The following is a 25,642-nucleotide window of genomic DNA, read 5'->3' as shown; positions in this document are numbered from 1 at the left end:
TTATCTTCATTTTACCATCAGCCTCTACTGAGAGATCAGCTGAAGAGGCTAATCCTTCTAGGAATTAGATGAAAGAGTTTCAGTGTATATACTCTCTGAAATCATTCTGCCAATCTCTAGTCATTTCCTTCAAAATTTAAAAGTGAGATTTTTCTGTGATATGAGATGGATAAAGGTGAGCTGGTTCATCTAGTGTATATAGATTTTTAGGAAGCTTTCAACAAAGTTCATCATGAGAGACTTCTGAGAAAATTAGAGACATGGAATAGGAGGCAAAGTTCAGTTGTAGATTAGGAATTGGTTATTGGACAGAAAACAGAAGGTAGGATTAAACGTACATTTTTCTCAATAGAGGACGGTAAATAATGAAGTGTCACAAGGATTGGTACTGGGACCGGTGCTATTTAACATATGCATAAATGATCTGGAAACTGGAACAACAAGTGAGGTGATTAAATTTGCAGGTGACACTAAACTATTCAAAATTGTTAAAACACATGCAGACTCTGAAAAACTTGCAGGAAGACTTTAGGATTTTGAAGTCTGGGCATCCAAATGACAGATGAAATTTAATGTGGAAAAATGCAAAGTGATGTGCATTGGGAAGAATAATCCAAATCACAGTTATTGGATTCTAGGGTCTACCTCATGGGTCAGAATCCAGTAAAAAGATTTAGGTGTCATCGCACAGTATGCTGAAACAATTTGCTCAATGTGTGACAGCAACCAAAAGAGCAAACAGGATGCTAGGAATTATTAGGGAATGGATGGCGTGACCTCACCTTGAGTAATGTGTTCAGCTCTGGTTGCCGTATCTCAAAAAAGATTCAGAGAAGAGCGACCAAAATAATAAAGGGGATGGAACTTCTCTTGTGTACCAGATTTGCGAAAAATGCACTATGCAAATACTGTATCCCTAGGCCCACGTCTCTGGAATAGTTTATTGAGGTACTTTCTTACAGCAAGTTAGAAAGGTGTTGAAGGACTTATCTTTATACAAATACTTTTCCATGCTCTTGATTGTGAAGTTTTAACTCCAGTTTGAAGCAAAGATAAATGTTGCTTGCTTTTTTGAAATTATAATTTTTTAAGCTACATTTGAGGGGTTGTTTCGCCCATGAAAGAATGTTAGAGGGGAGCTAATGAGCTATTTAAGCTCCCCTTCAAAGCTTCTGAGGCGTTTTCCCCCAATCTATGTATACTTATTGAATTTGATTGACGAAGTCGAGAAGTTCAGAACTACTAGGGGTCAAGCTTTTGAGCAATTGATTGAGTTGGATATTTTTCCCCACTTCCTCTCTATTTTGGTTTTGTTCCTCTCTATACATTAGTCAACGTTTCTCGCTTTATGGCTTTCTGAATGATGAAGAGATTACTTGTCAACAGAATTAACTTTTTTGTTCATGGAGCCAATATGACTTCATTCCTGAGACTAGCAAACGTTTGAAGAAAGGACGTTGAAATGGATGCTTAGTCCATTTACTTCACATTGAATTTGCTTCCTCATTGCTGTGTTTCATCATTCATACTTATAAGCGTCAAGCTCTGTTCTCGATGCTTATTCATGTACCACTGTCCATTGTAGTTTTTGCGTGTGTTAGTAGTACAGCTGTCCATATATTTGCTTATATTTGTTATTGTGATTTCAGCTTTGGATTCAACAGCATTTGATTCTCACACCCAGTGATAATTAAGATTTTTAAAGATGTGAGGCACCCAGGTTTGCTCCGCCCACCTTAAAAAATGGAAAATCTATAAAAGCCTCTGTCACAATTGAATGCATGCATCACAGACCTTAATCTGTGTTCAATGTTCACTGAATTTCATCAAGAATAAAGTCAGGAAGAATATGGGCTGTGACTCAGCTAACATCTGAGGCTGGTGTGGCAGGGTGCTGTCTAATTGTCATGATACAGCTGTTATTCACTGGACATGGCTGATAACAAAGGCCACACAGGGGCTCCATGTCCAGCCACTGGACTCGATCTACTTTACCTCCAGCTACCATCATGGAGAAGATGACTCTAATGCCACCTGCAGTTTATCTATTTTAAGTTTGGTGATCACATTTGCATCTGGGTTTAGTTAGTTGAAGTGTGTGTTTAAATCAAGGGCAGTGTGTTTCTCATTAGTTATAAGTTTTATTATTAGGAATTGAAGGAATCATTACTGCTACTTGCTATTAATAGACCACTATATATATACTCCTAATGGGACTTTTTTTTATCAGTAAATACATTACATTAGGGATTTCTATTCTGCCATTACCTTGCGGTTCAAGGCGGATTATAAATGGTTTGTCCGGAGATTAGAAGTATTTAGGGAGTAGTTTGTACATTTCTTTGAGTTGTTAAGGATTACATCTGAGTTATCATGATATTAGAAATTCATATGTAGTAGTTGCAGGCATGGTTAAAGAAGGTTCTAGAGTTTCACAACCGCAGATCAGGTGTTTTTAGACTTAGTGCTATCGTCTGCATGCCTGTTTGTGCTCATGGGCCCAATATTCAAATAGGTATAACTGGGCAGTATCACTGAATGCTTGCTCTAATTAGCCATTTCTTAACTGATGTGTTAAGAAGGGTCTGGGACAGAGATGTGGCTTAGCCAGTTAGTAGCAATGTTTAATCTGTTAAACAAGCTAAGTATTCCGAAAACGTTAGGACAGCCAATTAAGAGGGGAAAGGGACTTGCATACGTTCAAAGTGGTTTATATATACCCAGGTACTTATTTTGTACCTAGGGGAAGCCCTGGGATTCAATCCTATAGCCTCTGGATGCGGAGGCAGCAGCTCTACCACTAGGCCACTCCTCGCTTTGCTTGTTAACATCAATTGATGGAGCTTAATTGGCTAATCTGGGATCCGTGTCCAAATTTGGGCAACTAATAGAGAATCCAGGGGTTAAGGGGGACGTTATCAACATGGACTTTCATTAAGAAGTGTTATTTTCTTGCTACTAGATCTCATTGCATAAAATAGGCATGCGTTAACAAAACACATTGTAATGGTGGCCCACATTGATAACTTTCCCTCTTATGGTGGAAAAATTGTAACAGTTGCTACAATTTTATAATGCACAAAAGTAGATTTGATTCATAGATTAATAGGCATTAAATCTATTTTGCATGCTGTGACTATATACCTCGAATGGAAATGTATTTTCAACCCCTTGATCATGGTACTAAATGTTATCCTTACTTAAATTGCAGTTTGGCTTTGGTGTTACCACCCTACAGCTTTTACTATATTAAAGCCAAGTTAGATGAGACAATTCTTCAAGCCAAATGTAAGTAGTACTGGAACTTTCTGCCCTTCTTAGAGTATCTCAAAATGAATCTTAAATGTCATCTTCAGGCTCCCAGATATGAACTCATAATGAGTTTCTTTAATTTTTTTTCTTGATGTCAACAAGATCTGTAGCAATGATTCCAATCCATCTGAAATGTCTAAAATACAAGAGGGTCCTGAAAGTTCTCAGCCCAACCAACCCACTTCCTAAATTTTGAGCATTATTTTGCAGAAATATAATTCTATATTTTGACATTGTTTCAGATCATTGATTGAACCATATCCACGTCATTGTCTTCTTGGTTGGGCTGGGAACTTTTCAGCATCATTCCAGAGCTGAGATTGTGATGTCATAATGCCTCATTCCACCAATAAGAGTCAACCTCATCAGTGATGTTACAGTGGCTTCATTGTCCTATACGTGGCTCATTCTGGCCCAATGGCCCATCTAGCCCAGTATCCTGACTCCAACTGTGACCAATCCAGGTTACAAATACCTGGCAGAAACCCAAATAGTACGAGGGGATGCTGAAAAGTTCTTAGCCCAACCAACCAGCTTCCTAAATTCTGATTGTTATTTTGCCTCTGAAGCTGAAAAGATTGTTATCTGATTTGCTCATACAAAATGCTATGTTTTAACATTGTTTCAGATCATTGATTGAACCATATCCATGTCATTCTCTTCTTGGTTGAGCTGAAAACTTTTCAGCACCCCCTCGTATATTCTGTCTGAAAAGAATGCATGTATCTTCCATACCCTGATTTTGTGTATTACCCTTTCTAAAATCATTGTTTTGATGTATCATCTGTTGCTCAAGTTTATTCATGATGAAGCTGACAATCTTATAATGTCTGCATTTCTTTTAAAACTAAGTTAGTATATTTTCAGTTTTATCAATCTTGTGAGTCACAACGCTTACCCAGTGCCAACAAATGATCAACATGTATGAACGTTTTTGGTGATAATGGTAATAGGGTGTCAATGAAAGCAAGGAAAAGCAGTATGTTCCCTTTATGTTAATGAGGTAAACTGACAATTATAGTCTTATTCCAAGAAAAAGACATGGTTGTTGGATGCTATTAATTTAAAGAAACATAGGTCTGAAAATAGATTAGAGTGTTGGATTTAAATCTGAACTCATAAATTAATGGAACTGGAGATTGAAGTAAATTGAAGTCATTCTTGACTTTTAAAAAATCCAGATTATTACTAGACAGATTCCATTTGTGTCTAGCTTGAATCTTATTTACTCAATTCTGATGAAATTCCAACAAGTTGGGGCTTATACTCAAAAGTATTTCAAGATTCATTATATAGAAAGATTTTTGAACAATTCTAGGAAAGATAAATCTAATGATCAGCTCAATGGTCTATTGTTTGTGTTTGTTTTCATGGGGGTAAATTTGGTTGAATTCTAACATGCCCTAGAGGTTGCTTCAGGTACTACAAAGGAATGGGATTTATTGCGCAGCAGCACCATCTACTGATCAGATTGAAACAATGAATGCATACTGATTTTCAAAGTGAGGCAGACTATTCTCTTCATCTATTGAAACTGTCAATATAATCTATATAGAAAGTCTATTAAACATTGACAACATCTTAGAATTGTACTTTGTTTGCAATATATAGTCTAGGTACTAAAAATGGGCGTTTGATCTATGCACAATATTTTATTCAAGAGGTTCGTTGAATAAAATAGCCTGTGATCCCCATGATTTTACCCTGTTCTTTCTGTTTCCCTGCTTTCTGTTTTTGATGGATTGTCACAGACAAAGGGCTCAAAGTGAAGGGCAAGTATCTTCTTGTTGCTCAGTTTCCTTCTCGTTACTACTCTTGGTAATTTTCATTTTCATGTTTTCATTCCTATTGTATATTCTCCTTGATCCCCTCATCATCATTCATCCTATGGTCAACAATCACCTTTGCAGACCAAGGCCTCATTTGTGCTTCATGTTCCCCTCTGCCTACTCATTAATCATTGTTTATTTTCTCACATCACCTGACTTCTAATTACGTTGAGTCGTTTATTTTCATTCGATGAAAAATTTGCATATGAATAGAAAATGCATTCATTGTGCTGCATTATATTTTATGAAAGAAGAAAGATCAACTACTGCATTTGCTGTGTGGTTTTAGTTAACTTGAAGTTATTCATAATGAACTACTCAACTTCAGATCATTTCATTTCTTTTTGACACTTGTAAATCTCGTAGCTAAAGCCACCCCAGAGAAGTATATATAATAATAAAAATATAATCACTTTAGAACCTTTATGCTAGAATCTAAAGCACAGACATTTCTGAGTGCAGATAAAGAGATTGATGGCTCCAGCTATGAACTCTGCCATGGTAAGTCTCTCTATCTGCTTTCCAGGGAGTTTCTACCTATTATTTCAGGAAAAGTCAGGCTTTTCCACTTTTGGAAGAGACAGATAATTAAATTCTTATATCTTATGATGAAATGATCCAAAACACCAAAGCCGGCACTGAAAAAGCACCATCTAAAATCTGTCTGTGATGAAAATGGCCCTGTGGAAAAATACTAATGAAATCTTTCCTCAAGACAGGAATATTTGATCTTGGAGAAGAGAAAGTTAAAATCAAAAGGAAGAATGTAATCCATGCCAAAATGGTAACCAGTGTATATGAATTTTTTCCCCCCGATATGCAGCTCTGATTGTCATATTCTATATGAGCTTCTCTCTGTAAAACAAATCCTCTTCATGTTTGTGGCCAGGATGCTGGGCTGGTCATGTGTTAACCCGCCAGTGTGGCTCAAAAATCCACAAACAAACTCATGTCAGGAAAGCAAAGTTCTCTTTAATAAAGTTTCACAGTTCATGTCAGATTGCAAAACAGTAATTTGCAAAAAGAAAACCAAAAATTATTTCCTTAGGAATTCCCACCTTTCCAGTTAGAACATATTCACCCTGGCTCCAAACCTGAGCCCAATCCACAGTTCAAATGTCTGTAGAACTCTGGTCCAATAATAGTTCCACCACAGGACCTTCTCCCAAAGAAAGATAAAACACGAAATATGAGCATTCCATTTTTTTTTTTTTTGTTTTCTTACAAAAAAACAAAGGCCAGGTATCTCCGTGCTTTCCCTCTAGCTTGCACTCTTCAAATTCAAAAGAGAAGCAAAACACTTTCTTCTCACAGTTCCTGCTGCAGCTGGTAACCAGCCTTAATTGCCTGACAGCCTGTATGGGAAGAGCAAAAGCCTTTCTGATGATGGATTCCTCCCACCCACAATATCAGACTGTAGTAAGTAATCAACTTTATCACAGTGTCTCTAATGAAGCGAGACCTGGTTCTGAGAGAAAGCAAAAACTACACAGGCAAAAGCACAGAAAAAGAAGCAGAAAACCAAACAAACCCGTCCAAAAATTCAAGTCCATGTGCTCCTCCTCCTCAGGTTGTGGGTAAGAGGAATCCTCCCACCGCATAGCAAGGTCAGGGCAGCTTTCTTCGGCCAAGGTTTCGTCCTCTAGGTTTAATTCTTCCATCTCCCAGTCACCGGATTGGTGTTGGCTTTCCCCAGGCTCCTTCTTACTCCTCCCCCACTCACCTGGGGAGCTTCCTAGAATAAAGGGCTCTGAATTATTTTGCCCCAAGCAGATTCTTAAAGGGGCCATCGCAACTTAACCTGGGTTCTAAACTTAGACCTATACTCAGTGGAGGATATAGGAGCTTGTCCGGCACTGTGCAGAGTCCCTGTCACATGGTATATTAACCAGTGAGAGAGGCAGTTTCTTAGGTGACGCTTCTTCCAAGAAAGAGTGTGGACTCGTACAAAGCTAAATTTCATATATGCCTAGTTTGCTATATTTGACTAAGGAATTCTACTTTTAAATGAAAGGATTCTTCTATTGCTAAGGGCAAAGAAAAAAACCAAACTCAAAAGAAGCTGTGGAGAAGATGTTCTTGATACAGGTTTTTCTTCAATCAATTGGAAAAATCCAAATATGCATGAAATAGAATAAGGAGGACCCACCATGATCCATGTTTCAATGAACTCGCCTTCCTCAGGGGTCTTATAAAAATACTATAGAATCAGCAACGGCATTGCCAGTTTGGCAGCACAAGGATTTGGTCACGTTATATCTCTGCATCCAAATTTGCAATTGCACATAGGTAATTATACGGTGAGTGGGAGTTAGGACTTGAAAGCAGTCTCGAAAAAGTGGGCTTGAATTTGAATACTGCTACAGGTAGATCCTGATGTAATGACTCAGGCAGTCTGTTCCAGGCATGTGGTGCAGCAAGACAGAAGGGACGTAGACTGGAATTGGCAGTGGAGGAGAAGGGTATAGTTAGGAGAGACTTACCGGATGAATGGAGTATACAGGGGGAAGCATAGGAGGAGATAAGTGAGGAGAGATATTGAGGGGCTGCAGAGTGAATGTACTTTTAGGTCAATAAGAGGAGTTCAAACTGTATTTGAAAATGGATGGAGAGCCAATGAAGTGACTTGAGGATTGGGGTAATGTGAATATGGTGACTCTCGCAGAATATAAGTCGTGCAGTAGAATTTTGCACAGTATGAAGGGGAGAGAGATGGCTGAGTGAAAGACCTGAGAGAAGCAAGTTGCAGTAATCTAAGCAAGAGGTGATTAGGATGTAGACAAAGGTTTTGGTAGTGTGCTTGAAAAGGAGAGATCAGATTTTGGTAATATTAAAGAGGAAGAAGCAACAGGGTGTAGCGGTTTGTTGGATCTGGTCAGAGAAGGAGTCAAAGATCACCCTGAGATTGCAAGCTGATAAGACAGGAAGGAGGAGAGTATTGTCCACAGAAATGGGGAGGGGGGAGGGGGAGATGGGTTTAGACAGAAGGATAAGGACCTCAGTCTTAACCATATTCAATTTTAGATGACAGTGAGACATCCAGACAGCAATGTTGGACAGGCAAGATGAGACTCTGGCCTGGATTCCTATAGAGATATCTGGCTTGGTGAGGTAGATCTGGGAGTTATCAGCAAAGTGGTGATGCTGAAAACCATGGGAGGAGATCAGTGCACCATCTGTTGGATTCTGCGTGTAGGACAGGGAACACTTCTGAAAATGCTACCCTGGAGGTTCTGGAGTTCAGCTTTCTGCCTAAGAGCCTAAATTTGGTTTCCAGAACCTCCCCTTCACATTTCGGTATGTTATTAGTACCCACATGTAACAAGGCACTGGCTCCTCCCCAGCTCTGTCTAAAATCTTATCTAGCTGATGCTTGAGCTCTTCCACCTTTGCACCAGATAGGCAAGTGAACAAGTGATCCTTACATCCACCAGCCACCCAACTATCTACTTGCATAATGATTGAATCTCCAACTACAATGGCTATCCTAACCTTTTCCTCCTGGAATAACTGTCCTAACCTTTTCCTCTGAAGACACATCCTCAGTGCAAGATGATATTGCATCCCCTGAAAGGCAAGTCCTGGCTACAGTATAACTTTTTGCCTCTCCTTAGTAGTGGTCTTCCTTTAAGCATCATTTTTGCTCTATGGCAGCATGGAGGTTGCCAGACTGGATGTAGAACTTCTCTACTATGTCCCTGTAGACCTCCTCTATAAACTTCTCTGTCTGCCTAAGCTCCTTCAAGTCTGCTACTCTAGCCTCCAGAGATTGGACCCATTTCCTGAGTGCTAGGAGCTCTTTGCACCGAGTACTCATACATGACTTCTCACCAAATGGGAGATAAACATGTGACACTCAGTGCAAAAGAATGGCTAACACCCATCTTGTTGCTGGACTGCTGCCTGCATCTTATTATTGGTGAGTTGTTATGGAGTGGGGATATGTAAACTAAAGTCTCCTAAGGTTGCTAGTTATAAGCTAGGCTATGTTAGTATTAAGTTTTTACTAGTATTATTTTTTTAATGTTATTAGTAGGTTCCCTTCTAAGGACCTAATTTGACTGTATTTCTAAGAGCTAATTACTGGCTGACAGAAAAGCCCAAATTAAATTTCTAGTTTCCCAATTGGTTTAAGGGCCTATAAATAAGACATCAGGCCAGAGGTGGATGGGATTTGGGGGGTGGGATGGAACATAAGTATTGCCACTGCTGGGTCAGACCAGTGGTCCATCATGCCCAGCAGTCCACTCACGCGGTGGCCCTCATGTCAAAGACTAGCGCCTAAACTGAGGTGTCCTGTGACTATTAGCTGTGCTCTACACTGATACTATGGTAACTTTAAAATAGTTCCTTTAACTTAATTGCTAAAAAAAAGTCCACCCTATTCCTTAAACTGCAGAATAACTTAGTCATTGAGGTTCCCTATTAAACTGTAAGCCTACCTTTCCCCAAGTTTAAAGCAATTTCTTAGCAAATACCTACCAGTAAAGCTCTCGCACAATACCTCTTTAGTGGTGAAAGCAGCAGGAGCCAAAGCTATCATGCAGAATAGTATGAATTATTACCTCATTCAGTTTTGACCTGATAAGAACCTAAGAGTTCCTAAAATTTAGTCAAAAGGATGCTGGTCAAAAAAAGGCATCACCTTAATTATTTTGATTGTATTTAACCTCCATTTCGATATAAATTACTGTATTATTATTATGTGTTCTGTTTCTATGATCAGTAGGGGTGGGGACGGAGAAAGTCTTTCTAAAACCGTCCTTGTCTTTGAGACGCTGTTTCCATAGGGTCAGGTTCTCTGATTATTTATGGCCTTTACCCCATCTAATAAAACCCTCTAATGCAAATACTGTACAGAGCCTAGAGCAAAGGTGTTTCAGGCTTCCTTACAAGGTATCTTCTGACCTCAAATTTGAACATTTCATAGGATCCAACTGGTTTGAGTTTACCGAACCTAACAAGTTTATTTTTATAATTAGCCACACATAGAATTTGTAGCTTTGAAAATTGTCCCACAGATGCAAATATCTTGTTCATTGGAACATTATTATATAGAAATCAATAACAATTCAAGACCCTACTGTAGATTAGTTTTATAGATTTTCTTTTCTTCTTTTATAATTTTGTTAAGTCAGAATGGACTTGGTTCTATATTATATTATTTAAATATAAATGCAAACTCTTTAACTGATGCACAATTTCTTAATTCCTGCAGATACAGAAACTCTGAAGTTTGATCATTTTCCTGAAACTGGATACACTTTTATAGCTCCAAGGTTGGTCAAGTCTCTACTATAACTGGTCTTTTTAGACACAGTATAATCTTTATATAATGTTACTAGCTGATGACCCGGCGTTGCACGGGTATTTAATTATAGCAATAACACTGTAAATGGATTCAAATAAAGATACTTTATAGTGGTGAATGAAATTATTTTTTAACAGCTTTATAAAAAGTACAATATTCAAATGATAATGTGAAATATTTGACAAAATGAATACAATACAACTAACACAAAACTTGATTATAAACAACATTTTTAGTTTCACCTCCAGGAGCAAGAACATATAAATTCTTGGGTGAACCCACCCTTGAGCAAGCAACATAGAGTTGTCCATGGGAAAAACAGGGGGATCTTAAATCCACTCCACAGTATGTAATAGTCTGTCCCTGTGATTTGTTGATTGTGATAGAGAATGCAAGTCTCACTGGAATTTGCAATCTCTTAAACTGAAAAGGAAGATCTGTTGGAATAAGTGGCATCCAAAAGTTTCAGTATTGATTTAAACAACTCAATATGTGGAAACTCAGGTTGAAAAGAAACTCCATGCAGTATTTCCCGGTTCAGAATGGAACCTGTGTTCCTAGTTCAGCATATGTGAGTACTCATGTAATGTAATAACATTATGAACTGGGGTGCATGAAGGAAACAGTTACAAACACAGTTAGAACATACAAACTCTATATGTATGGTGTCCGTGGTAGAATAGAAACGATGTCCCTAGTGGTTATAGTGTCATAGAAAGTGTTTTATAGTTGGAATTACTGTGAGAATGGCAGCTTTTTACATCCTTTCCATTGACGTGAATGGGTGAAATCTCATTTTCTGTTTGTAGCTCCGCCCACGTGTGCAGGTGGGCCGCGAGACCCCCAGAACATATCACCCCAGGTAGTGAGGGATCTGCATACCAAGTTTTGTTCAAATCGGTCAAGCTGTTTTTGAATTACTGAGAGAATGGCAGCTTTTTACATTTGTTCCATTGACATGAATGGGTGAAATCTGATCTTCTGTTTGTAGCTCCGCCCATGTGTGCAGGTGGGCCGCGAGACCCCCAGAACATATCAACCCAGGTAGTTGGAATTACTGTGAGAATGGCAGCTTTTTACATTTTTTCCATTGACATGAATGGGTGAAATCTGATGTTATGTTTGTAGCTCCGCCCACGTGTGCTGGCGGGCCGCGAGACCCCCAGAACATATCACCCCAGGTAGTTGGAATTACTGTGAGAATGGCAGCTTTTTACAATTTTTCCATTGACATGAATGGGTGAAATCAGATTTTCTGTTTGTTGCTCTGCCCACGTGTGCAGGTGGGCCGCGAGACCCCCAGAACATATCACCCCAGGTAGTGAGGGATCTGCATACCAAGTTTTGTTCAAATCGGTCAAGCTGTTTTTGAATTACTGAGAGAATGGCAGCTTTTTACATTTGTTCCATTGACATGAATGGGTGAAATCTGATCTTCTGTTTGTAGCTCCGCCCACGTGTGCAGGTGGGCCGCGAGACCCCCAGAACATATCAACCCAGGTAGTTGGAATTACTGTGAGAATGGCAGCTTTTTACATTTTTTCCATTGACATGAATGGGAGAAATCTGATTATCTGTTTGTAGCTCCGCCCACGTGTGCAGGTGGGCCGCGAGACCCCAGAACATATCACCCCAGGTAGTGAGGGATCTGCATACCAAGTTTCGTTCAAATCGGTCAAGCCGGTTTTGAATTACTGTGAGAATGGCAGCTTTTTACATTTTTTCCATTGACATGAATGGGAGAAATCTGATTATCTGTTTGTAGCTCCGCCCATGTGTGCAGGTGGGCCACAAGACCCCCAGAACATATCACCCCAGGTAGTGAGGGATCTGCATACCAAGTTTCGTTCAAATCGGTCAAGCCGTTTTTGAATTACTGTGAGAATGGCAGCTTTTTACATTTTTTCCATTGACATGAATGGGTGAAATCTGATGTTCTGTTTGTAGCTCCGCCCTCGTGTGCAGGTGGGCCGCGAGACCCCCAGAACATATCACCCCAGGTAGTGAGGGATCTGCATACCAAGTTTTGTTCAAATCGGTCAAGCCGTTTTTGAATTACTGTGAGAATGGCAGCTTTTTACATTTTTTCCATTGACATGAATGGGTGACATCTGATGTTCTATTTGTAGCTCCGCCCACGTGTGCAGGTGGGCCGCGAGACCCCCAGAACATATCACCCCAGGTAGTGAGGGATCTGTATACCAAGTTTTGTTCAAATCGGTCAAGCCGTTTTTGCGTGATCGCGGCACATACATAAATACACACATACATACCTCCGATTTTATATATATAGATTTAAAAAAAGCCTTTGAAGCATATAATGAGCTCCAACTCAGACATTTGCTTACTGTGTTTTGTATATACTTAATAACTATAAAATAATCTTATGACGCCCTTGTTCAATGTTTGGATAGGCAAACTCTTGTTGTATGAGGTAAAATCAGTTGGAATCAATCTGGATAATACCCCAATTATCTGAATAAAACTCACTCTCATATTCATCAAACACTGGAAACGCATAAAAAGTTAACTGAAATGCTGTCAATACTTTCAAACAGAGGGTCATAATATAACAGATTTACATTTATAAAACTACCTCATATGGTTTATTTGTTCAGCCAGCTCTGACCAGGAAATATTAAGTGGTTAACTTTGTCTGGATTTCTGGTCCAAATACTTATGTGGTAAAAGTTGTCTAATTCACCTTAGATCAATTAATGGACTATTTTGAGGCAGTAAGGACTCACATGGTGACCACACGCTAATCGGTTAACATGTGGCAATGGGGTTGAGCTAACTAATTAGCACAAAGGACTCTACTCGTTGCTCCCAGACCCACCCACGTGGTGATGTCAAATTTAGCATAGGATGCTTGAGCATTTTGGCCCAGATTCTAAAAACAGTGCTGTAAGGAAGATGCCAGTAGGCGCTCTACTGGCGCTAAGTTAATGGTTTTAATTGGCTATTAATGGCATGGCAATTGACCACGCTTTAAAAAAAACCCAATTAAAAACCAATTAAAAGAAAAAAGTAGGTGCCACAAGGGCAACAGGGCACCAGAATCACATCTACGCAGATGCCTAGCAACGCTAAACGTAAAAAGAGTACCTGGCAGAAACCCAAATGATAGCAACATTCTAGAACCTCAAAGATTAGCGAGATTCCGTACTCTGAAATAGTATCAAGATTCTATGCAGAATCTCAAAGAATAACAAGATTCTAAGTAGAATCTCAAAGTAGCAACATTGCATGCTTCTGATTCCAGGGCAAATAGCGGCTTCCCCCATATAATCTATGTGAACATAAGAAGAGCCATCCTGGGTCAGACCAATGGTCCATCTAGATCAGCATCCCATTTGACAGAGTATGTGGACCTGCACAGTTAGTGCACACGGCTATAAACCATTGCAAATGCATAATCAGGAGAGAGTTGGCCCTTTTTCCAAAAGACTGCAACATCTTTGCAAATAGTTTGCCCTCTTTGCGACTAATACACAGTCTTTGCCAAAATAGTACGTACCATGACTGAAAGGATGTGTACTTCACAGAGTGTCCATTATTAATGACAAAATCTGAAATCTCAGGGTTTTTCCTGTCATTTTAGGGAAAAAGTGATGCAAACTGGCAGATGTTTGGATGCACTCTCGCTTTGAAAATCTAGCAGTTTGCTCAGACCTGCTCACTTCTTTTCTGTGTGCATAGGTATAATGTTAACCCTTTAATATCCTCAGGCCATGACATCACCTTTGCCCTGGACTGTTCAGAAACTCAGTGAGTTTGTTTCTTCTTTAACAGGGAGTATTGTAAAGACTTAAAACTCTCTGATAACAACACAGAATTCCTCTTAAATTTTAATGATTATATTGATAAAAAAACTCCAAACAGCAACTCATGTAAGTATTGAAGCTTGATTTCTTAACCTTTCTGCTAAAAATTATAAATAGAGTTATTTAAAACTGTACCAGAGTTACAGCATTTTATTGCATTTCATTCCGTTTCTTTAATTTTTATTCAAGTGTTGAAAGTATTTAAATTTATCCTTCCGTGAGCTCAGATTTCATAAGGGTTAATTCACATATTTATATTTTTGATGTCTGAATTTTGCTTCTAAATGAATAATGTTAAGGTTACTTGTGCCCTGCCCTTAACTCTGGCTATTTGGAGGGGGAGGGAGGATTCATCAGGCTGCATTAGGGCTTTAAGTTGCATTAACACTGTTTGAATAAAAATACCACACTGATAATTAAATCACAGCAGGTTACACAGTAATAAGATACGTAATAAGCAAATGTATGTTTTGCATATCATTACTATGCAAATACTGTAACGCATTAGGGCCCAAAAATTACAATAAAATAACTCCAGCTTTTTGGCTGGAATTATTCTACCAGCTGGGAACATTGAGCCACAACGCTGTGGCCCAGTGCTCTTGATCTGGCCCTCTGCCAATTTAACCCCCAACCAAACAAGGCTCACCAACCCCCCAACACCCCCCACCCCCATTGGGGGTTCAGGAGGGTTTTAGAAGGAGCGATGCCCTTTCTTCAAAATACCACCCTAGTATTCATAATTAGATATATGGAAATATAACCTTTAGCATGCTAAGGCCACATCTCTATATAAGGAAATATTTTCTTTTATGAAAATATGATAGTGATAGTTACGTCATTTTGAAGCTGGTACAGGACAAGGCAGGAGCAACTTGACATCGCTCCTGTTGACGACCCCATTTGGACCCCATTAGACCACCAATGATTTTTTTAAGATAGCCCCTGTGGGGAATGAGAAGGCCTTGAGTGTGTGTATGGCGGGGGTGGGGGGGCACTTAAGTTGGTGTGCAGGTCTTGTGTGGAGGAGGAGCCTTATGAGACTCAGATCTGCAGACCCAGGAGTATCGGACCGTGGTTTACAGCCTGATGCTCTAGGGCCATGGGAATAATGCTGAGCACATTCCACAAGTGACAAATTCTCCCTTGAGGGCTTAATTCTGTGATATTTAGGAACCCAGAAAATGCATAAATAGCTCCTAAGTGCATGCATATGCGTGTAAATACCAAGACTCCAGGTTTGCGCTGCAATATGGTGTCGTTTATAGCTGGGCGGAGTCTGGACAGTCATGTACATTACAGAATTCTAGAATTCACTCATGGTTTTAAGCAGTCTAGGCAAAACGTTCATAGAAGAAATAAGAACCATAATAACAAAAATTACAAATTGTAAGAACAAACAGTAAACAATGACAGTGTGGACATTTAGGAAATATGTTTCATATGAGATAATAAAGACCACCATTTAACCGAAGCTTTTACACCAGTTCTGTAGATGACTTATGGGCTAAATATTACCCTGAATAGTACAGACTCCAAATAGGTGGCCCTTCACTGAATCACTGATTATATAATATTTGAAAATATGCAGAAACACAAATTATGTAGCAGTTTGCATTGGGCAAGTACATATTTTGATTTGGGAAAATGAGTGCTATAATTTCCAAGGCAACCATTGTAATTTTGATGGTGTTAAAAACATGAAGACACTGAATCGGAAGCCAAGGACTGGCCTCAACGACGAGAGAAAAGCACACAACGATGGAGTCGTGAGGATGAGATGTCAAGTGATCAGCCAAGGGTGTATGGTTCAAAAGTCACTTTATTGATAAGTATGCCACAAGGGCTCATAGACTCAACACTGGCAGTGTTTCGGTATCTGTGCCTTTATCAAGAGTCTGTCTTGAATGTCGGACACAATGGGTGAAACGCTGGTACGATGTCGGTGAGAGCAGTAAAGGAACTGGTGTCCAAAGCGGAGCTTCCTTTACTGCTCTCAACAACTTCGTACCAGCGTTTCACCCATTGTGTCCGACATTCAAGACAGACTCTTGATAAAGGTACAGACGCCAAAACACTGCCAGTGTCGAGTCTATGAGCCCTTGTGGCATACTTATCAATAAAGTGACTTTTGAACCTTACGCCCTTGGCTGATCACTTGACATCTCATCCTCATGATTCCATCATTGTGTGTTAAAAACATGAACATACTGAAATGTTATTAAGGCAGTGCCAGATAAATAAAAGTGTTTTTTTCTCTGCTCTCTAGTAATCTCAAACGGCAATGGTAAATTGTTCCAAATCAACAATAATGATGTTACTGAAGTAATCAATGAAAGACTGTGTGATTGACTGTTGCATTTGTCCGAGTCTCACCGCATCTAGGTTGGTAGATCCAATGGTTTAGCCATCATGCTGAAGAAAGCCACGGCATGATGGCTGAAACGTCGGTTCCACCTACTCAGACGTGGCGAGACCCGGACAGCAGCAACAATCATGACGTCAAATGCAGAAGCCTAAGAAGACAGTGTGATTTGTTTCCATACTGTGGCAGTAAAGGTCAACATGCGTAAAAAGACTGTTTAGCATAAATGTAAAATGTTGCACAGTTCATTAAGGCCCTGCTCTGTGTGCTAATCAAGCTCCAGAGGTTAGAAGTATATATTCAAATTATCTCTTCAGTGGATAGAAATAACAAAATCCAATTGCCACCACTACTAATGTTGACCTGATTGTTTTTAATATATTTTGAATTTTTTTTTTTTTTATTTCAATTTTATTTATTGAAACTTTTGTGGTATTAAGCAATATAACATGTAATATAAACCATAGTGAACAGTAATATGGATATGTATATAGATGTAAATTCAAATGATAGCCTGTTAGGGAAACAAATCATTATGGTCCTCAAACACCATATGGAAGGGCTCAGATGACAATTGGACTTTTAAAAAAAATCTAAACTTAGCCCTTATCTAAGAACATAAGAATTTCCACTGCTGGGTCAGACCAGTGATCCATCGTGCCCAGCAGTCCGTTCACGTGGCGGCCCTTTGGTCAAAGACCAGCGCCCTAAGTGAGACCAGCCCTACCTGCGTACGTTCCGGTTCAGCAGGAACTTGTTTAACTTTGTCTTGAATCCCTGGAGGGTATTTTCCCCTATGATAGACTCCGGAAGAGCATTCCAGTTTTCTACCACTCTCTGGGTGAAGAAGAACTTCCTTACGTTCGTACAGAATCTATCCCCTTTTAACTTTAGAGAGTGCCCTCTCCTTTTCCCTACCTTGGAGAGGGTGAACAACCTGTCCTTATCTACTAAGTCTATCCCCTTCAGTATCTTGAATGTTTCAATCATGTCCCCTCTCAATCTCCACAGTTCGAGGAAGAAAAGGCCCAGTTTCTCTAATCTTTCACTGTACGGCAGCTCCTCCAGCCCCTTAACCATCTTAGTCGCTCTTCTCTTGACCCTTTCGAGTAGTACCGTGTCCTTCTTCATGTACAGTGACCAGTGCTGGACACAGTACTCCATCTTAAAGTAATCTATATAGTTGTTATTCCATAAAGTGGTATGGACCCCCAAGTAAGTTACATAGAGTTGACCTATCTTATACTAATTTATGTTGGCTTTGTAGTACAAAATTATAGAATTTAAATCATATGTTATATTCATGTACCATTATATTTAAATTTTGGTCTCAAATTTGGAAATATATTTAATTAATACTTCATATAACATCACCAATTATACTTGATATTACTGACTCTCTAGATCAACAGTAAATAAACGGCTTGAGGGATACGAGTGACTAGTGTATTCGCCAGGGTGTGCCTGGCTGAGCCTCCGCGTGTGTGGATCGCCGGACTAGATGGACCCCAGGTCTGATCCGGTGCAGGCATTTCTTATGTTCTTATTTAACTTTTAAAATGATCCTTTCAAATTGGAAATCAGTGCAGTCTTTCAACATTTCAATGGTTCGTAAATATGAATGGAAAGCTGACAAATATTCATTAACAAAATATGGTCCCCTATCTCACAACCTTCATATCAATAATTACATTATGTTACAAATTATAGGTTTGTTTTAACTTTCCTTTTTTCTTTATATATCATATTTTGAATTTTATTTTTTCAAAGTCATCGGGATAATTCAATAAAGCCCCTGAGTTGTGTAGGGACAACATTGTATAGGTAGTTTAGCATATAAAGTTAGGTCAGAGACAGAAATAAGACTTGACTTATCCTATGGAAGGAGCTGTGCTGTAGAGGGGTCTGCTGCTAGAGTAGGTAGAGAATGACATGGTGACAAAATTCATCACCGTTCCTGTCCCTGCAGATAACCGCGTGAAATGATCCTGTGTCGTTCTTTAGCATCTACCTCAACCTCAGTCCTTCTACACCAGCATTCTTCAATGCAAGGCTTGAGGGTCGGTGGCTGGAAACCATCCCGTGTCATTCTTTAGTGTCTACCCAACCTCAGTCCTTCTACACCAGCATTCTTCAATGCAAGGCTTGAGGGACAGTGGCTGGAAACCATCCCGTGTCATTCTTTAGCGTCTATCTCAAACTCAGTCCTTCTACACCAGCATTCTTCAATGCAAGGCTTGAGGGTCGGTGGCTGGAAACCACCCGTGTCATTCTTTAATGTCCATCTCAACCTCAGTCCTTCTACACCAACATTCTTCAATGCAAGGCTTGAGGGTTGGTGGCTGGAAACCATCCCGTGTCATTCTTTAGTGTCCATCTCAACCTCAGTCCTTCTACACCAGCATTCTTCAATGCAAGGCTTGAGGGTCAGTGGCTGGGCCCATTCATACTCTGATACTTCCTTCTCTCCTTAAAGAATGACATGGAGATGGTTTCCCACCTTTGTCCGCGGGGACGGGAACAGTGATGAATTTTGTCACCATGTCATTTTCTTGAGACATGTGAGCTAGTCTTGGCATCTCCAGCTAATGCTGTTCAACATCCTCAGCCCTCTAGATATATCCTGGAACTTTTGAGGAGAGTATGGCTTAGTGGTTAGAGCTACAGCCTCAGCACCCTGAGGTTGTAGGTTCAAACCCCTGCTGCTTTTTGTGACCCTGGACAAGTCACTTTGTGGCTGCATAACTAAAAAAAAAAGCGGTATATAAGACCCAATCCCTTTCCCTTTCTGTGATCATGCAACCTTGTGCCCAAAGGAAAATGTCCATTGGATCCACTTAGGAGCATCTGATGTGTGAGGAATGGTTTTCGTTGTTGGTTGAGTCTATGTAGAAAGGAAAAGATCAATGCAACACTCTGGGGACTGATGGTTTTATATGTTTACTTGGAGAACTTCCTCAAATTGTGAGTTTCCTCTCTTCTAATGCAGCTTAGTAAACTCAGTATAGTTCAGACGGTTGAACTACATATTTCCTACTGATTGCTGGCATTGTGGGATTGATGCCTTTCTCCCGATGTGGCCCCTTTGGTAAGCCCAATTTTCTATACTGTTCTCCCAGGGGAGCTCAGAATGGTTTACATGGATTTATTCAGGTACTCAAGCATTTTTCCCTCCCTGTCCTGGTAGGCTCACAAGCTATCTAATGTACCTGGGGCAACTGGGGGGATTAAGTGACTTGCCAGGGGTCACAAGGAGCAGTGTAGGTTTGACCCCCACAACCGCAGGGTGCTGAGGCTGGAGCTTTAACCACTGCACCACCCTCTCAGGAGATTCTTGGGAACTGTGTTTAATTCCCACTGCAGATTCCAAAACCTCCATTGCCCCAGGTGCAAAATAAGTACCTGATCACCGAAGGGTGGTTTGACCCAGGCCATGCGAGCTCTCTGCGGGCATTGAATCACTCCTTTCTGATGAGCCTGTGAAGCTGGAAAAGCTGAGACTCAGATGTCTTCCATATAAGTGGATGAATCGGCTAATGTTAAAGATAGCTTGATATTTCATGGCAAGCTAAAGGAGAATTTGATAAGATCAAGAAATCTGAGATTCTTAAAGTTTCCTATAACCCATTTATTGCTAGCCCTGGAACCACTTAAGCCAGGAAATATACGAGAGACGTGTTAGTTTATGCCGATCTCTATTATCTTCCTAAGGGACCTAGAAGGGGGAGTTGGATCATTTACATCTGACAGCTTTCTTACAGTTCTTTCACGATACCATCTCATTTTATACAACATTCTTAGTACTTTTTATTCTGTGATAGGAAAAACTCTGCTTTTAAATTATATTTGCCAAGAAAAAGGTCTCTTATTTTGGGGAGCAGATTGCTCTTGTCCCTGATATTTCCAGGCCTAGGAAGTCTTTTTTCCAGTCGAAATGTCCAGTTTATATGGTGGGGGGCCACATTTTCCCTGAAATTTCCTAGTAAATGTCTGGGATTGTTTAAGTGAAGTTGCTTTGTTTTTTTAGACACCAGTCAACAAATAAAGATGTCTTTATTTTCTGTTAATTTTTATAGTAATAATTGTGTATCTTTATTCATTTGCCCTATTAATACTTGAGGATAAATAAATGGGTCCCGTTTGTGTTTTCTACTTTTCCTTTTCATGGTTGTTGGTTTGTTGTTGTTTTTCTTTCTTTCTCTTTGTGTCTTTTTTGGGCTGTTTTACTAAAATGAAGTAGGATTTGTTCTTCCTGCACGTTAACAGCAAAAAATAACACGTCGTAAGCACAGTGGAGGTAACTCTATAACTGGGCTCCCACTTCTTATACCAGTCACACTTGTGGGTGTCCAGACACCCAGGGTAAGAGGTAGTAAATCACTTCAGTACTATTCTCTAAAGGTGCATTTGAATGACAGATTGCCACTAGGGATGGGGTAGGCATTAGCAATGACGAAGGCGATGTTAACAATGTTTGTTCTGTCATTTCCTGTCATTCACCAATGAAAACGAGCAGAGTTTCATTTGTCAATCATAGGCGATGGCCTCATTCATTCATTTATTTATTTGAATTTGAGGCAGTTTTCAAGCAATAAACGTAAAAGAAAAGAGAAAGGCCCTCTTTGTGGCCACACCCTCCCACCAGGTTTTCTTGAATCCCTGGGGTCAATTGAGGCAGGAGCAATGTCCATTCACTGTAATTTTTCAGTACCACTAGGAGTTGCACTAGTTCTGTGAGACTATGGTGAAAGGTTGCAACCACACAACGAGGGAGTCATGAGGGCAGGATGTCAAAAGATCAACCAAGGGTGCATTGTTCGAAAAAGTCACTTTATTGATGGATATGCCACAATATTGTATGCCACGACTAACTTCAAAAAAAGGAAAATTGCCACAGAAACTTAAAAGAACCCAACAACAAGGCAATAATGGTCAAGGGTTCCGTGAGTGATTGCAGGACTGAAAAAACACCGATACTCAACGCTAACAAGAATTAAAGAAATATTAGTGATGGTTACCCTCAGTGCGCAGGTTCAGCGATGAGAGCGAGCTCCAACGCTTCATGCGAAAAGGTAGAGGCTAACAAGCCATCATAGGGTACCAAGGGTGTGTTTTAAATCAAATAACATTATCACCAAAAAAATGGTGCACAATGAACACAGGTGAAATATGGTGAAATCACGAACTCTAATCACTCAGGGAACCCCCCAGCCAACTCCCCAAAAAATCAAAAAAGCAACTTAGCTTCAGTGAATCTTCATCCGACGTCCAAGGGAGCGGGAACAAGACAGATGGAACACCGCAGAACCAGGTTCAACCAAGCCTGGTTTCGGGAACAACGTCCCTTCCTCAGGAACCCATGATTAAAAAATCAAAAGCGGACCTCAAGACTGGCTGGAAAAAGGGAGGAGCTAGCGGGGGGGGGGCGACGCAAGCGCGCCTTAAAAGCCATCAGAAATGACGTCATGGACCAATCACAGCCCGAAGGCGTAGCACACTAAACAATAGTGTTCCATTCAATGCTGTCATTCAATCCGTATGGTGAAACACATTGTAGATGGAAAATCCAGAACTGTTCTCCAAGATTGATCTGAGCCATCTTATCACCCCGAAAGTCATTAGGAATCTGTTGAAGCACGAACCAAGAAAGATCACAATAACTATGGTTCTTCTCCAGACAGTGGGGTACAAGTGGGACAGATCCTATTGCGGTCTGAATCCTGCTTTTATGTTCAGACAATCTAATTCTGATTTTTCTACTGGTGCGACCCACATAGATTAACTTACAGGGGCACATGATCACATAGATAACCCATTGGGAATCACAGTTTGTAAAACTCCTTAACTGATAATGCCTCTGAGTCTGAGGATGTTGCCAGCTTGAAATCGTCAGGGTGGTACTGCACATCATGCAGTGCCCACATGCCTTATGTCCACCTGTGCTGTTCACCCGAGGAACAGCTGCTGTTAAAAGATTCTTTAGATTTCTAGGGTGGGAAAAGGGGAGAATCCTTGAAGACCTCATGACAGTCCAATATATGCCAGTGTCTTTTGATAATATTGGCCACCTGATGAGCTTGGTCAAAAAACGATACCACACAGACCTGGCGAACAGTTTTGGGTCTCTGCGTGGAAGTCAATAAAAGATCAGGATTGGCCTACCGGGCACAAAGATAAGCCCGTTTGATTGTCCAGTCAGGGTACCCCTGAGCCTCAAAATTTTAGCCTGACGTTTGAAGTCTGCCAAGGTGGTACAAATCCGGCGGATCCTCAAAAACTGGCTGATAGGCAACGATTGTTTTAAGCGAGCAGGATGACAACTAGAGTAATGTAAGTATGTGTTTTCTGTGGACGGTAGTGATTAGTCCCCCATCCTTCTTATGAACCACAGTATCTAAATAGATGGCTCAGATCAATCTTGGCTTGTTAGCCTCTACTTTTTCGCATGAACCATTGGCGCTCGCTCTCGACGCTGAACCTGCGCACTGAGGGTACCTATCACTAATATTTCTTTAATTTCTTTAATTCTTGTTAGCGTTGAGTATCGGTGTTTTTTCAGTCCTGCTATCACTCATGGAACCCTTGACCATTTTTACAATATTGTATGCAGCTGCAGCCATCGGCAGCAGTGAATGGACAACACTCCTGCCCCAACAGACACCCCCCCCCCCTCCACTAGACCATCTGTGTACAAATAATAAATCATGGGGAAAGAGAGGAAATAAAAGGAGAGTGGGACAGAAAAGGGGAGGAGGGAGGAAAGCTGGAAATACTGTACAATAATCCATTGGAAAATATGGCTAACTTGAGGGGAAAGGAGGTAGGGTCTAGTGCCAGGGGACCCATCCTCTGTGACGGAGCTTAATCGTGAGCATTCGTAAACTGGACAAATGGAGGAGGGCAAAGCATCCAAAGAGTGGGACCTGTGACAGACAACATTTTACTGCGAGTGGAGTTGTGTGCGATGGACCTTGATGTAGGGATAACCAACAAATTCTGTTGGAGTGTCTTGAAGTGTACGTACGTGATACATTCGTGGCTTTTATAAGACAACTTTTTACTGCTTCTCCTGTTTGACACTAGAATGTTGCAGAAAGCTGGACGATTCTTTTACCCTATGTTAGATGGGAATTCTCAGTTTACTCGTAGGCCTTACAGTTTGTCCATTGTGAATAATGTGGCCCACTACGTAGCTCTCCTTCTTTGCACCTGTTTGGGTGAGGGTATAAAGTATGCCCTGGAGTATACCTGAGGAGATTTTTCCACTCACTTTTATATCCTACTATAAATACTTACTTTTAGCACACAGAAAGGAAAATGGCTACTTTTCAGGTTGTTTCTCAAATATCATCCTTGACCCTTTAGTTTGTACATGTACTTTTTTTTCTCCAGGATTTCCCTAAAGCATAAGAACAGCCACACTGAGTCAGACCAATGGTCTGTCTAGCCCAGTTTCTTATTTCCAACAGAGGCCAATCCAGGTCACTAGTACCTGACAAAACCCCCAAAAGTAGCAACATTCCATGCTACTGATCCAGGGCAAGCTGTGGCTTCCCTCATGTCTGTTTCAATAGCAGATTATGGACTTTTCCTCCAGGAACTTGTCCAAATGTTTCTTAAACCTAGCTACCCCAACCGTTGTCCTGTGCTGTTCATAAGTGATATGGGTTTGGCTGCTACACATGGAAAAGATGCTATACATTTTCCGAACTACCTGCCAGTGACTAAAAACATCTTCCTACAGAGCTTCCTGTTTAATGATCCAAGGCTTGATTTATCTAAATAATTAGAATAACACACTCTGAACTGTGTGGCGCAGTCTTAGAAACTATATTATTCATTTCAATTGATTTATCTACGCGTGCCTAGCTTAATATTGCTGAATCTCTTCTGTCAAATTGGGAAGCCACAGTCTCAGTAGGTGACAGCACATTCTGACTATTTCTAGAGCAATTAAAGAATGGGGAGGAGGGATTCTTAATTGCTTCTGCTTCTTTAAATTGAATGTGAAATTACTTCATCTTTTTCATTCTCTTTACCACTCATTCGTGTATCAGATGTGGGATAAAATTGATGAAGTACTTAAAAATGGGTTTGTTTGATTGCTATAATATAATTATATGAAAGATTTACATTGTGGTGAGTAACAGTTTTTATACAAATTCTAGATTGTAACAAGAAAAATAACATGAGGGATTTACCTTATAATCTTCAGTTGAAATTTCACCCAAGTCACTAAGCAGAAAACTGAAAACTCTGTATTTTACTGGGCAGGTTTAAAATCAATTCCTGCTACAATCACTTTCAACAGAAACCATTTATTACATCCTACTACATAATGTGCTTATTATCTTAAGAGCATAAGAATTGCTGCTGCTGGGTCAGACCAGTGGTCCATCGTGCCCAGCGGTCCGGTCACGCGGCGGCCCTCTGATCTAAGACCAGCGCCATAGCTAAGACTAGACCTATCAGCGTATGTCCTTGTTCAGCAGGAACTTGTCTGACTTTGTCTTGAATTCCTGGAGGGTGTTTTCCCCTATTACAAACAAATTTCTACCACTCTCTGGGTGAAGAAGAACTTCCTTACGTTTGTACGGAATTTATCCCTTTTCAACTTTAAAGAGTGCCCTCTCGTTCTCCCTACCTTGGAGGGTGACAGTCTGGAAACAACAGAATCATCTGGAAGAATATTAGCCCTTGCAACCATTTTCTTTATATTTTTACTAGAGATTACTTATGCAAAAAAATAAAAAGATTTTAAAAAACCTAAAGCTTAGAATTTCACCATATGGCTCCATGTGGGGCAGTTTAGAAGAGCACAGAAGATGAATGAGTCTCCAAAATGTTAATGGAACATTGAATCAGACGTTTAAATTAATGTCACACACATTAAATATTTGTTACAATCTGAGAACTGTGCCCAACTTTGCAGAGATCATCTTAAAACTTGAGGCATGCCTGTTTGCAAATGATTAACTTACTGCTCACGAGAAAGCAC

The 25,642-nt window shown here is 40.2% G+C and overlaps 1 protein-coding gene across 3 annotated transcripts in view; it reads left to right on the top strand.

Annotated features, from left to right (window-relative positions):
* CACNA2D1 (calcium voltage-gated channel auxiliary subunit alpha2delta 1) overlaps positions 1-25,642 on the top strand; it is a 520,381-nt gene that overhangs the window by 433,151 nt on the left and 61,588 nt on the right. For all 3 annotated transcript variants that reach the window (XM_033958928.1, XM_033958927.1, XM_033958929.1), the window contains 3 exons: positions 3,212-3,288; positions 10,360-10,420; positions 14,248-14,345. In XM_033958928.1, the coding sequence (XP_033814819.1) occupies positions 3,212-3,288; positions 10,360-10,420; positions 14,248-14,345 (236 nt within the window). The remainder of the gene's footprint in view (positions 1-3,211; positions 3,289-10,359; positions 10,421-14,247; positions 14,346-25,642) is intronic.

Source organism: Geotrypetes seraphini, chromosome 9, assembly GCF_902459505.1.
Source record: "Geotrypetes seraphini chromosome 9, aGeoSer1.1, whole genome shotgun sequence".
NCBI classification, from domain to species: domain Eukaryota; kingdom Metazoa; phylum Chordata; class Amphibia; order Gymnophiona; family Dermophiidae; genus Geotrypetes; species Geotrypetes seraphini.
Note: the sequence above shows the minus strand (reverse complement) of the source record. Positions and strands in the feature narration are given on the sequence as shown.